We start from the raw sequence: 13,863 nt of genomic DNA, 5'->3' as shown, positions 1-13,863 counted from the left end.
AACAAGCCCCAGTGAGATGAAACCAGTACCTCAGTTGGAAATGCAGAAATCACCTGTCTTCTGCGTTGCTCATGCTGGGAGCTGTAGACTGGAGCTGTTCCTATTCGGCCATCTTGGAACCACCGCCAAACACTTTTGTTTGCTCATTTCATTTGAAAATGCTCTTTATATCCTCCAGGGTTTACACATAAATATTTTATGAATGGAAACATGATTTTGATGCTCAATGTTTAGTTAATGAAAAATATTTACATTATATATTTACTAATCATTTGCTAAGTGTCAGGCATTATGCTGGGTGCTTTAGCATATTTTTAAAAAGAAATAACAAAACTGATTTTCTTGAGAATAGAAAAGTGCATGTCTGTGTACTCTGGAGAATATTTTGAGAATGCAAAGCACAGAGAGAAAACCATTTTGTTGAAGTGATGATTAGAAGGTTTGTGGAGGATGCTGCAGTTGACATAGAAGGAATGGCAAGATTTAAATTATCATGTTCTTTCTCATATTTAAATTATCATTTTCTTTATAATTCTTTTTCACGAATTATAAGAAATCAGCTGAATGCTTTCTGTAAACAGAAAAACCAGGTTAGGTCCTTTACTAAGTCCATCGGGAATATTTAGGCCTTCTCCTTTAGGTCTTCTCCATATGAAACTCTCATTGAGTGCAAGGTTTTTGTATGCCTGAATCATCAATATTTCCACATAGCAGTATTTAATAAATTTCTATTGTGGAAAAAATAGTTTTAGTATGTAAACTGATTTCAACTTAACTGCTCTAAATATGTATAGTTCTGTTGATATACAATATTTTGTCAAAATTTGATGTGCTAAAAGTGGCAATTAAGGCTACTAAGTTCAGATGTCTTACCATCTTGAAAAAACTCAGTAAATATTTTAATAAGCATTTCAGCATGCTAACATTTCAGCCTAATTAATCTAAAACTGGTAACATCTACTAAGTAGCAAATTAACGCCATTATCAGGCCCTATCTTATTTGACTTTTCAGAATTGTGACAATTTTCTTCATGTCCTCTCTTTCATTGGCTTCAAAAATTCCACTCTCTGTAGTTTCTTTTCCTGTATTTAAAAAACTTCTATTTGGTTTCTTCAACTAGATCATAAAATTCTTCTGAAAATATCTTTCTCCTCCCTTTGTGTTTTTCCCAGGCAGTCTTACTCTCCTTTATGTTTTTTATCTACTCATAAACCTCTGTATCTCTGTTTTAGATTTCTCTCCTCAAGATCCCTGCTTCCCAATGCCAGCTTGATGAGACATGTTCCTTTACATTTTTAGACTATTTTTTATCATTGCAAATTTAGAAAAACAATACCAACATTCCTAACTCGAATATTCCAAAGCATGCCTCAGATGAAATATTTTCAGAATACAACTCATCACTTTTGTCCCCAAGTCCTGTACAATTTTTCATTTCTTGGCTCAATGTACAGCAATCCCCTTGTCCCAAGCCAGCCATCTGGAGATTATGCTTAATACATTTTAAACTCCTCATATCCAACTGGTCACCAATTCCTATTGATTATTATTCATAAATATACCTTAAGTATATGTTTTATTATAATTCTCAGGACCAATGCCTTAGTTCAGGCATGCATTACCTCTCTCTCCAATTATTTTGATGGCTTTTTAACTGATATTCTTGACCTGCATCTTTCTCTGCCCCCCATTCCATCCTCTCTACGTTACTGCCTGTGATATCTTTTGAGAAACTGATGATACATTCCTCTATTTAAAATATGTAATAGCTCCTCATAGCAATGGTTTAAAATCTAATCTCTTTAGAAAGATATGTAAGTTCAGCTTTCCTCCTTTTCATAAATATCTGGTTTCTTTCCAGTGTTAACAAATACTTTTCCATTCTAGTATCCAGCTTAACAAGAGAATTGTTGCTCCCCAAATGTTCCCCACTTCATTCTATTTCTTCTGCTTAAAATATCCATTTTGTTTTGCCTCCCTAATGAAACCAACTTACCCTAAAAGACCCAAGTCTGACAATTCTGTGAAGTCTTCTGAGTTACCATTATTTTTCACTCTATGGCTTCTGGTACTTTGTCTGTGTGTGTGTGTGTGTATGTGTGTATCCTTATCATGTGTGTAGCATGTATCACATTGTACAGGTGATATTTGGAAATTATTATTTTAATTAAGAATCGAGTTCATACAAAATATGTTATATGATGATACTGAAATTAAACTAGAAATCAATAATGAAGATATCTGAGAAATCTCAGATATTAGGAAATAAAATAACCTTCTGGCTGGGCGTGGTGGCTCATGCCGGTTATCCCAACACTTTGGAAGGTCGATGCTGGCAGATCACCTGAGGTCAGGAGTTCGAGACCAGCCTGGACAACATGGCAAAACCATGTCTCTACTAAAAATACAAAAATCAGCCAGGTGTGGTGGCAAGCACCTGTAATCCCAGCTACTCAGGGAGCTGAGGCAGAGGAATAGCTTGAACCCAGGAGAAGGAGGTTGCAGTGAGCCGAGATCACTCCACTGCACTCCAGCCTGGGCGACAGAGAGAGACTCTGCCTCAAAATATAATAATAATAATAATAAAATAAATCATAACAAAGAGGAAGTCACAAAGGAAAGGAGAAAATATTTTGACATAAATATAAATTAAAACTACATATCAGAATGTGTGGCTATAGCTAAATCAGTACTTGGAAGGAAATTCATAGTATTAAATGCTTATATGAGGAAAGAATAAAATCTCAAATCAGTGGTTCAAGGTTTTATGTTAGGAAGCAAGAAAATGGGGAACACCTTAAAATCAAATCAGACATACACATAAAGAAACAATGAATAGTAAAATCGAAAGGACACAAATTATACAAATTATCAATATGTAAACATAAAAAGGACATCACTGCAACTGCTACAGACGTTAAAATGGACAATTAGGAAATACTAGGAGCAATTTTGTAGGGAGATAGAAACCAAAAAGAAACAGTAAACTGAAAACTTTAAGGATAAAAATCCAGCATAAATTCAGCAAACGGAAGACATAAACTACCAAAGCTCACTCATGAAGAAATAGATAACAAGAATAGTCTTACAACAAGTTAACACATTGAATTTATATTTTCAAACCTTTCTAATGAAGCATGGGCCAGATATCTTTACCGGTTAATGAAACAGATGATGTAAGGAAGGAATGGCACCAATTCTTTTTGTGCTTTTCCAGAATACTGAAGAGGAGGAAATACTTCCCAATTGATTTTACAGGCCAGCATAACTTAGATACCAAACCAGGCAAAGACATTGTAAGAAAACAAATCAACATGCCAATATGCTTTATGAACATAGCTTTTTAAACAAAATATTAGCAGTTGAATCTAGAAATACAAACAGAATAATACACCATGATTGAACAGAATTTAGCCTTGAAATGAAGGGCTGGAACAACAGTCAAAAATCAAATAATGAATTTTGCCATATAAAAATCTAAAGGAAAAAATGTGATCAAGCTTGGCAGGACATGGGGGAGGAGAAATGGAGAGAAGTTGGTTAACGGGTACAAATATACATTAACATAGAAGGAATAATTTCTAGTACTTGATAGTACAGTAGGGAGACTATAGTTAACACTAATCTACTGTATATTTTAAAATAGCCAGAAAAATTGAAATACTCCCAACAAAAAGAAAAGATAAATGTTTGAAGTAATTAATAGTAATAGAGGCAAAAAAGTATTTGCAGAATTCAGCATTTATGCATTTATGATTTTAAAAATGAAGAAAACCCAAAATATAAAGGAATTTCCTCCACTTGATAAAGAGAACCTGCAAAACACACACACACACACACACACACACACTCTTTATGGTACAAAACTGAATGCCTTTCTCCTAAGACAGGTGAAAAGGTAAGATGTCCACTTTTGACAATTCTATTTAATATATTGAAAGCTCTAGTTAGGGTAATAAAGCAAGGAAAATAAATGAAAGACTACAGATTGGAAAGGGGAAAATGAAACTCTATCATAGATGACAAGACTACTTATGTAGAATTTCCTGCAGATTCTACAAAAAAAAAAAGAATAATTGCATTTAGCAAGTCATAGGCTATAAGTTCCATATAGACAAATCAATTGTATTTCTATATAATCATTATAATCAATAGAAAGTTAAGATGTAAAATAAATTACCATTTGTAACAGCACCAAAAACTGAAGTGTGTTTGTAGAAGTCTAAAAAGTTGTGCAAGGACTATATACTGAAAGCTATCAAATACTGATGAACTAAATCAATGAAGTTATAAATAAATGAAGAAATATATCATGTTAATAAATCTGAACACTCAACAGAGTAAATTGGTTTATAATTTCAAGGTAAGTTCATCAAAATGTCAGCGGGATTCTTTGCAGACATTGACAAGCTGATTCTAAAATGTTTATGGAAAGACAAAGAAGTGATCCGGCCTAGTGGCTCACACTTTTGGAAGCTGAGGCGGGCAGATCAATTGAGCCCAGGAGTTGGAAACCAGCCTGGCCAACATGGCAAAAACCCGTTTCTACTAAAAATACAAAACTTAGCTGGTGTGGTGGCACATGCCTGTAATCCCAACTACTTGGGAGGCTTTGGCATGAGAATCACTTGAACCCAGGAGGTAGAGGCTGCACTGAGTGAAGACTGGGCCACTAAGCTCCAGCCTGGGTGGCAGAACAAGAACAAGGCCCTGTTTCAAAAACAACTACAGCAACAACAACAAAAATAAAATTAAAATAAAATAAAATAAAGACAAAGAAATAGAATAGCCAAAATTATTTTTAAAATAACAGTTAAAGGAATCATACTACTTGATTTCAAGACTTTCTGTGAAGCTATAGTAAGACTATAAAATATTTGCAAAAGTACAGAATTAACTCAATGGAACAGAAGTCTAGAAATAGAGCCACCAACATATGGCCAAATGACTTTTGAGAAAAGTAAAATTAATATTATTTTCCACAAATGTGGGTGGAACAATTAGATATTTGCATGGAAGAAAATCTGACTTATATCTTGTACTGGATACAAAAATTAATTCATAATGTAACACAGGCCTAAATATAAAACCTAAAACTACATCATTTCTAGATCTTATGAGAAAATCTTTGTTAATGTGAATTAAATATTTATTAGATGCAACATCAAAAGTATGATCTATGAAAGAAAAGATAAACTGAATTTCACTAAAATTTTTTAAATTCTGTTTTTTAAGACACTCTTAAATGACACAGACTAAAAAAATACAAAACACATATTCTGATAAAAAAGTCTATTCAACTTACAGAAACAGCTCTCAAAACTCAATGCAATAACCAAACACCAATTTAAAAATAGGCAAAAGTTTGAAGAAATACTTTACCAAATAAGATAGATAGATAGATGGCACACAGCACATAAAAATATGCTTAACATTATGATTAAGTGCAAATTAAAATCACAATGTGGTACCACTAAATATATATTAGAATGGCAAAAAAAAATGTGTTGCTGGGAATGTGAAGCAACTGGAAATTTTATACATTGATGGTTACATTAAATCTGGATTACAGTTTAGAAGCTTTTTGTAACATTAAGCATATACTTACCATGTGACCCCACAATTTCATAAGTGAAATAAAACTTATGTTTGTCTGAATCTTGTATGTGAGTATTTATAGCAGCCTTATTTTTAATCCCTGAAAACCTGGAAATAATGCAATTTACTTTCAATAATAAATGGATAACCAATCTGTGATATACTCACACAATGAAATACTACTCATCAATAAAAATAAACTTACACATGAGAAAAATTAATGAATCTCTAATGTATTATGTTAAACAAAATAAACTGAATTAAAACGGCCACATGTTGCATAACTTCATTTGTTGATATTCTGGAAATGGCAAAATTATGGGACAGAAATTTGTCCAATGAGCCCACCATGGATGGTTGAATGGGTTGGACGATGAGACCATTCCGTGTACATGAGAGGTAAATCTACCTCTTGTAAAGTGAGAGAAGGTTGATTGTGAAAGAATTGAGGACTCTGTGATAACAGGTGCATTCCTCTGCTGATTACTCTTCAGAGTATATAGGGACATTGAAGACTGGAAACTGTTCACTTTAGAACTGTTTGATCTTGCACATCTCTTGGAATGTTGTACAGTTAAGGGTACATGCAGGCTAGCTGATCACCACTACACCATTGTATTAGCCTGATTAAATGTCCCCATGCAAAGGCAAGTATAACTCTAGCAATTATTTACATTTTGATTTCTCCCAGGAGACTCTGAGTTCCTTAACAACAAAGATAATATCTTATTTGCCTTCTATCATCTAGGTGTTGTGCAAGGCCACAATAAACTCCACAAATATACGAATTGAATGAGTGAATCTATAATTCCACTGACTGGAATGAAGCTTAGAATTGTGGCTACCAATGAAATAAATATGTCATGCACTTACTGAGGTCTATGGCTCACAGAACCCCAAGGTACATCAAGAACTGTATCAAAACTCCTCACGTACCCCTCAAATATATACACCTACTATATACCAAAAAATTTTTAAAATAATAAAGCTTTGAAAAGAATTAATCAAATTACAAAAACATTAATCAGATTACATAAATGTGGTTAATTTTGAAATTGTTGCTTTCTTTCTCATGACTATAAACATTTCTTATAACAAAATATTACCTGATTTATTGATACATTTTTTTCCAAGCAGTTTGTTCACAGTACAATAGAAGTCATCAGTGCAAAGACACTCTTTAAATTGGAAATTGCTTTCCACTAAGTACTGGATACTCAGGTTGCAATATGATGGATTCCTCGTCTTGCAGGGGTCACCTGGATCTCACAATCAAACACATAACACTATAGATAGTAATCTGATTATAATTTTGAATTCTTCCTCCCCAAAGTACTTTTAACATATTAACCTGAATAATGAATTAATATGGTAAAATAATCTGGGGTTGCTGCAGGATGTCCATATAAGTGACTTTTTATGAAAAACCTGTATTTTCATTGAATATTTTCCATAATGTACTTTCTATATTAAAACTTTCTGCATTTCAAAATAGCTTTTTCCTACTTAGAATATCATTTCTTGCTTTTCGGTAAAAATAAGGCTACTCTTACTGGAGGTGACCAGAATGCTCTCTAATCTTAGCATTTTGTCAGCTTATCTATTTTATTAGCCATTTTGTCATAATCTGATCTTTTATTTTCATGTCATTCTCAGACTGTAGTAAGATATGTGCAGATGGCTCTAAATTTATCATTAAAAATTATGTGGTCCTGGCACATAGCACTCAATAAATATTATTGAATAAGTCTTTCATAATTACCAATATTTCATTTTCTGCATTAATTTAAAAATACATAATCCTCTACCTGAACATTTTCTTTTATTTATTATTCTGAATAAAACTACTTGAGTTTATTTCATTTGTACATTTGAGAATATGCATGTTTCAGCTTCATACATAAAATAATTATGCAAATATTGCAATTTACTGCAAAAGACTTACTATTTGTATACTGAAATTAAATAAGGTACAATCTGTGACACCTAAATATAATATTTTGACAACATATTTTAAATTGCCTTATAAAATGTAGCAAGAAGGTTAATCATCAAAATAGACTATTTTTAGATTATACTGTAGAACAGATTATACTGTAGAACAATGTTCTACTGTATAAATTGACTATGTTCTACCACATAGACAGTTTATTCTATTTACTTATTCTATTTACTTTATTCTATTTATAGTTTATAGTATTCTATTTACTTTATTCTACTTACTTTTAAAGAAAGGAGTCTTACTATAATGTTCTCATTCAAGGCTTATTTAGCTACTTGAATATTCAATATATATATATATATATATATTTTTTTTTTTTTTTTTTCTTTTTAAGGAAATACAGGCCAGGCACGGTGGTGCACGCCTGTAATCCCAGCGCTTTGGGAGGCCGAGGCGGGCAGATCACGAGGCCAAGAAATTGAGACCATCACGGCCAACGTGGTGAAACCCCGTCTCTACTAAAAATACAAAAATTAGCTGGGCGTGGCGGCATGCACCTGTAGTCCCAAGCTACTCTGGAGACTGAGGCAGGAGAAAGAATCATTTGAACCGGGGAGGCGGAGGTTGCAGTGAGCCGAGATCACGCAGCTACATTCCTGGCGGCAGAGCGAGATTCCGTCTCAAAAAAAAAAAAAAAAAAGAAAAGAAAAGAAAATACCAGTCACTCCCCAATCTTCACATTCTCAACTCTTGAACATCCCCACAAATGTCTGTAAGGTAGGCCAAGTTAAAAACAGAACTATAGCTTTAATTGTTCTTGACATAGAATTGGAAATACTGTATATATGTTTCCAGAATATAAATTTTACATTATACATGGACAAATACACAACAATTATTATAACAAATCTTATTTTTTCTATTTTATCATTGACATATGTAATCAAAATTACCTCTTATTTGAAAAAAAATACTGCCATGTTTCTGAGAAGAATGCATAAAATTGTGGCATTATACATGGTGAAAGAGGTAAGAAAATAATCTGAAATCTTGAATAATGCTGCTCTCAGCATCAGTAATTAAAGTCCTTTAGTAACTAAGAAAATCCTTTTGTAATTAAATTTGCTAATACATGATTAAAAGTGAATTGATTGGGGGTCAAGATTGAATAAGATACTTAGAGAAAAACTTAGTTCTTAGGATAATGACAAAATGTCAAATCCTGTTTTTATCTTAGTAAAAATAAATCATTTGAGTGTATTTTTAGCAACTTGTTTACCTGAATCATTGCAGGCATCTTCCATTACTCTCCAAGAGTGTTTACATCCATTTGCATCACGTAAGCATTGCTCTCTTAAATACGTGCAATTATTGGTTTGTGAAGTGTATTCATTTTCCAAGCTTAGCCCCATAGCTTGAATAACAACAAAAACACGGTTGTAATATAAGTCTGGCATCCGTTTTCTTCAAATCTAAGTTATTAATGATAAAGAGCAGAATTATGGAAAATAACATGTAGCGAAATTATTGATGGTGGGAATAACCTGAACCTCCTCTCTAGCTGTAGATCTGTTTTTCTTTTTATAGATTCTTAAATGAATATTTTAAATTTGCTCATTTTGACTTCTCATCATCTATTTATTCCTCAACTTATAATTTATTTTTATTACTATCGTTCCATTAAAACTGCTCTTAAAAATGTCTCTAATTACCCCTTTAAAATCTAACTTAATGGCTTTAAACTTTATCTCACCATTGAGCATTTTGTTGACTTTTTGTTTTTGAAACTCTTCCTTTGCCAGCCCTCCCTTCTTGTTCTCTTGATATTTATCCACTTTGTGTTTTCTGACCATAGCTAAAATCCTTCCCAGGATCATTTTATTCTTCTAGTAAAGTATAATTTTAGCTTAGGTTCTCTTCTCAGACCTTTTCTATTTTCATTTTATACATTCTCTGCAGAAAATTCCATGCACTCTTATGGTTTGAACTAAAATCGTTAGTCTGATGATTCTCAAATGTGTAATTCAATCTCAGTATTTCCAGTTTTCCTGTCATAGGTACATAATTGTTATCTCTACTTGAATGTTTCAGAAACACTTTCACAGGATCTTCATCATCATTGTTCCACTGTGGACCACTCTACTTCATCCGCAATGCCACAATTAACATAAGAACCCAAACTAGAAATCTTGGTTTTGTGGAAGACTGTTTTCCATCCTCAACTTCACTCTCCCATGTTCACTCTTATTAAATTTGCTGACTTTCACTTTGAGCATTTGTTTAACTTATTAGTCAGTCTGCCTCCAGTTTGAATCTTATTCAGAACCTTATTCAGACAGGTTCCTTATAACCCCTAATCTACCTAATGCACTATTCCAGTCTTGCCATTTTTCTGTTTTATATCCTTTGAACTATTTCTCATATCAGGGCTCTGATATTTCTCACCATGTGCTATCTGGAAGGTCTCAAGCATTTATCGTTTCCCAAATGATCCGTGCTGTCTTCTACCTCTGCATACATACTGTCTGGTCCCCGATAAGCATTTTCTTTCTTTTTCTTCTGGAATAACCCTTTTTGTTGTTTAAAACTGAACACAATCATTAGCTGTTTTCTGGAAACTTTACTTGAATTCTATACTCCCCTTTTTCCACACTCAAATTGAATTTGACATCTTCCATCCATTTACTAGAACTGTGGGGATCCCGCAATTACAGGTTTTGCTGTTCTGTAGTGTATATATTCATGTGCCTGTCTCCACCACTGGATTGTACAGTACAGCTTTACCCGCAGACATTAAGGATAATTTATAACTGTATTTTTGTCACCAAACACAATGATGCAGTATAGGTATTCAATAAATGAATATTGACTTATACCCAAGTTATTAGTTGTTTATATGTAAGATATGTAAATAACTGATAACATCTAAAAAATAATACCTTCCAGATATTTACAAGTTACTTTTGCTAGAGGAGAAATCCAGCAAGTTTTCTAAAAGCAATCAAGAAAATAGCAGTGTTAATTTAATATGTTACACGGATTAGTCAAATTGATTCTGCAAACATATGAACTGACACTAGCCAAATCAATTAATAGAAAAAAATTTAGGGATTGCAATTGTGTTACAGAGACAGTTACAGTAACTGTCATCAAGAGAGTCAAGCTATAACTAAATAAGAGCCAAATTATTTGAATTTTTAAATGCTGTTGTTAATTATGAATCACCTGTGACAATGTAGAGTGATAGGTTTCAAGTAAGGCCTTGAAATCTTTTTTTTTTAATCTTACCTCTTTCCAAATCTCATCTTATAAGAAGAATCCAAGACAACTGATTGGACCATGTGTACTACTTGCTGGGTCACTGCATTTGGAGATTAGGCCCATGGGTGTAGCTTGGTAACATTTTTCTTGCTGAGGGCTGGAGTGGAAATGGACATATCAGCTTTCTGTTTTCTCATGGGTTCATGGACAACCTCATCTAGCCAAGCCCTTGTACTCCTTAGTTGGCTAGCCCAAAGAAAGAAAAAGAGGACTCTTTTGATCCTAGCACAAAGTTACTTGGTCAAATCCAGTTTTCCAAAGACCCAGACATAGAAATTTGAAGACATAAACTCAACTTACAAGCAAATGGTATTTTATTTGCCATTAATCATTATATCTTGTGAAAAGCCCCCTCAAGAATCTTATAAGTGATAATATCCCAGATATATCATCAAAACTTCATCAGCACTTCAGAGTAATAATCACTTAGAAATACTACATGTTATCTTCCCCAAATATGTTTTACTTCCTTTCACATTTTCAGTTTTTAATGTTTTACTTCCTTTCACATTTTCAGTTTTTGGTTGAACGAGCTACTTAATAGATTATTTTATAGGATTTTCCACACTTTCTACTCAACAAAATATTGACTCAACTGAGAAAACCACCTCAATGATTTGGTCCACAAGAATCAAGAATATATTACCTTTCCAAAATCTGCCTTATTCATTCCTGACTATGATTTGTGGTTTTGTATTTAACCTAGGATTTTTCAAGAATTTTCCTGTAATACTCAATGAAAAATAACTTCTGTTTTTAAATTAATAAGATGGATAATGCTGCAAATTATATCACTGTTTTTAAGATGTATGGGGTTCATTATCCTATTAAATGTTCTGAGATTTTAAAATTCACTGTTTTCCACATTTCTTTATCAACAGACATTTTCCTTATTATAAGACCTATTTAGATAATGTCAAACGAGCATTCTAAAAAATATAATACTGGAAATGTTGGTACAACCTATCAAATAGTATAATTTTAGTTCTAACAATGTTAAGAAGTTATTTCCCTCCTTCATGCAACCTGGTGTCAAGTTAATTTAGAAGTAAAAGATGAAAATAAGAGGCCATTGCCTTTTCAACTGAGGCCATAATGAGTCTGTAATGTATTTTGTGAGCTTCATTATATTGCTGCCTGATCTATAAAAATTAAAGTTTCCCATATTTCTCTTTACCACAAAAAAAGAACTAAAGAAATATTAACAATCTTTATGAAAATAAGAAAATATTTTAGGAATAATTACAAAAAGCAAAATTATGGAACAATGGAAAAATATTACTTAAACCAAAGAAAAACTGCAAATATAAGGGATTTCTCTTCTTCTTAACTTGTTTCCTTGAATTGATATGACTCTCCTTTTATGTTCAATACAATTTAAAGTAAACTTTTTTGCTTTCTTGCCCACAATTATGCCTTTATTCATCAAGTATATATTAGCTTAAACATAAAATGTCATATTTTTAAAATTATTATCTAGCTACAATTACAATTATTCCTTTTCTGAATTCAGTTTATAGATTCTACCAAATGCTAAAGAAGACATAAAATATTCTCCAGTCACACATCTAGCAAATAGATTTTCATGGATTCTACATTAAATAAAAATAAATTATTTTTCATCAACATCTTATAATACGTTCATCAGATGCAATACAAGAGAAGTAAGTCCACACTTGAATTTTAGGTCATAAAAATTAATCAAAATATGAAGCATTCTGATATGGTGTTAAGTTGTTTTACTTCACTAAATTACTTCTAGTTAGCAAATATTAACACGGTAGGTAAATTGAATGTTTTAAATTAATCTTATTTTTATTTAATTTCAAAGCAAAATAAATAAAATAGATAATAGTTTGAAATTTTTCATCTTATAACTTGTAAATAGATACTGGAAGGTTTTATTTCTAAAAGGTTCTAACACATGTGTGAATTCCATTAATCCTAATAAGTAACTCAAAGTCATTGGGTCACTCTATACAATAAAACAGAAACAAGCTAAGAGATTAATGCAATTTTCACATTCTGCATTGTCTATAGAGTTAGAAATAAGTGAGTAAAAGTGAGTGTACATTTTTGCAAGAAGAATAAACCATGTTAAAGCATAAATTTGTAATTTACTTGGTACTTCATATTATAAGCCCCTGTTAAGCTTAAGTGTGATGGTATTCAATTTACAAAGAATTAGTATTATGAATAATTCAGATAAACCAGAAGCACCGTTCACTTACCCAAGAAAATAAACACTATCATGCTGGACAACTCACGGCAGTTCACCTGGAAAAAAAGGCAGATGGGTTTCTTCTGACAACTTTCTTAACAGTAACTGTCCAGAATAAGGCTTCAGCCTCTGTGTTTGCTTCCTAAAGGCATTACCAATTCAAGTCAGCTTCCTATGTCATCATTTCCTCCCCAGTGTTTCCTAAGCTGTGAACTGTTCTAATTATATTCAAATTCGATTATTCTCCTGAGGGTGCTGGTCTTGAATATTAGGATATTATGCCTCTAAGAAAGCCCATGAGCCAAATACTAAGAGAAATGATACATAATCTGCACATTCATGAAAAAGGTTTATTTTCCTTAACTAAAATACTACACTACGTAAAAGCCTCCCAAATATGACCCAAAATTTTCAAAGACACTTGAGTATACTCAGTCTCCACTTGTTTAATTAGCCTCATTAAGGCAATTTCATGTCATTTGAGGATATAGAAAAGCAGAAAATGCATAATAGCCCTGGAAAATGTTTGCAAAATCCAAGTTCTACTAGAATTAGCCTGATATACCTCAAACATACTGGGAAGCTGCTTCCCAAACAAAGAATGTTGTATTACATGTGCCACAAACCCCAGTATGCTTAAAACTTATGCCACCTCAGCTACAGTATCTAATACCCTCCAAATACAGCTACAGTGTAAAAAACATATTCTTCCCAGTGATGCAGAAATTCTATGTTCCACTGGAAAGATAATCATCTACATTTATGTTCATCACTTGACAA

The 13,863-nt window shown here is 32.6% G+C and overlaps 1 protein-coding gene across 1 annotated transcript in view; it reads right to left on the bottom strand.

Moving 5' to 3' along the window:
• Window positions 1-13,115, bottom strand: part of GFRAL (GDNF family receptor alpha like) — a 66,528-nt gene extending 53,413 nt beyond the window's left edge. The window contains exons 1-3 of the mRNA XM_055263905.1: window positions 13,094-13,115; window positions 8,821-8,955; window positions 6,706-6,864 (exon numbers count right to left, since the gene is read on the bottom strand). Coding sequence (XP_055119880.1) covers window positions 6,706-6,864; window positions 8,821-8,955; window positions 13,094-13,115 — 316 coding nt within the window. The remainder of the gene's footprint in view (window positions 1-6,705; window positions 6,865-8,820; window positions 8,956-13,093) is intronic.
• Window positions 13,116-13,863: the final 748 nt, after the last annotated feature.

The sequence above is a fragment of the Symphalangus syndactylus genome, chromosome 23, assembly GCF_028878055.3.
Source record: "Symphalangus syndactylus isolate Jambi chromosome 23, NHGRI_mSymSyn1-v2.1_pri, whole genome shotgun sequence".
Classification (NCBI taxonomy): domain Eukaryota; kingdom Metazoa; phylum Chordata; class Mammalia; order Primates; family Hylobatidae; genus Symphalangus; species Symphalangus syndactylus.
Note: the sequence above shows the minus strand (reverse complement) of the source record. Positions and strands in the feature narration are given on the sequence as shown.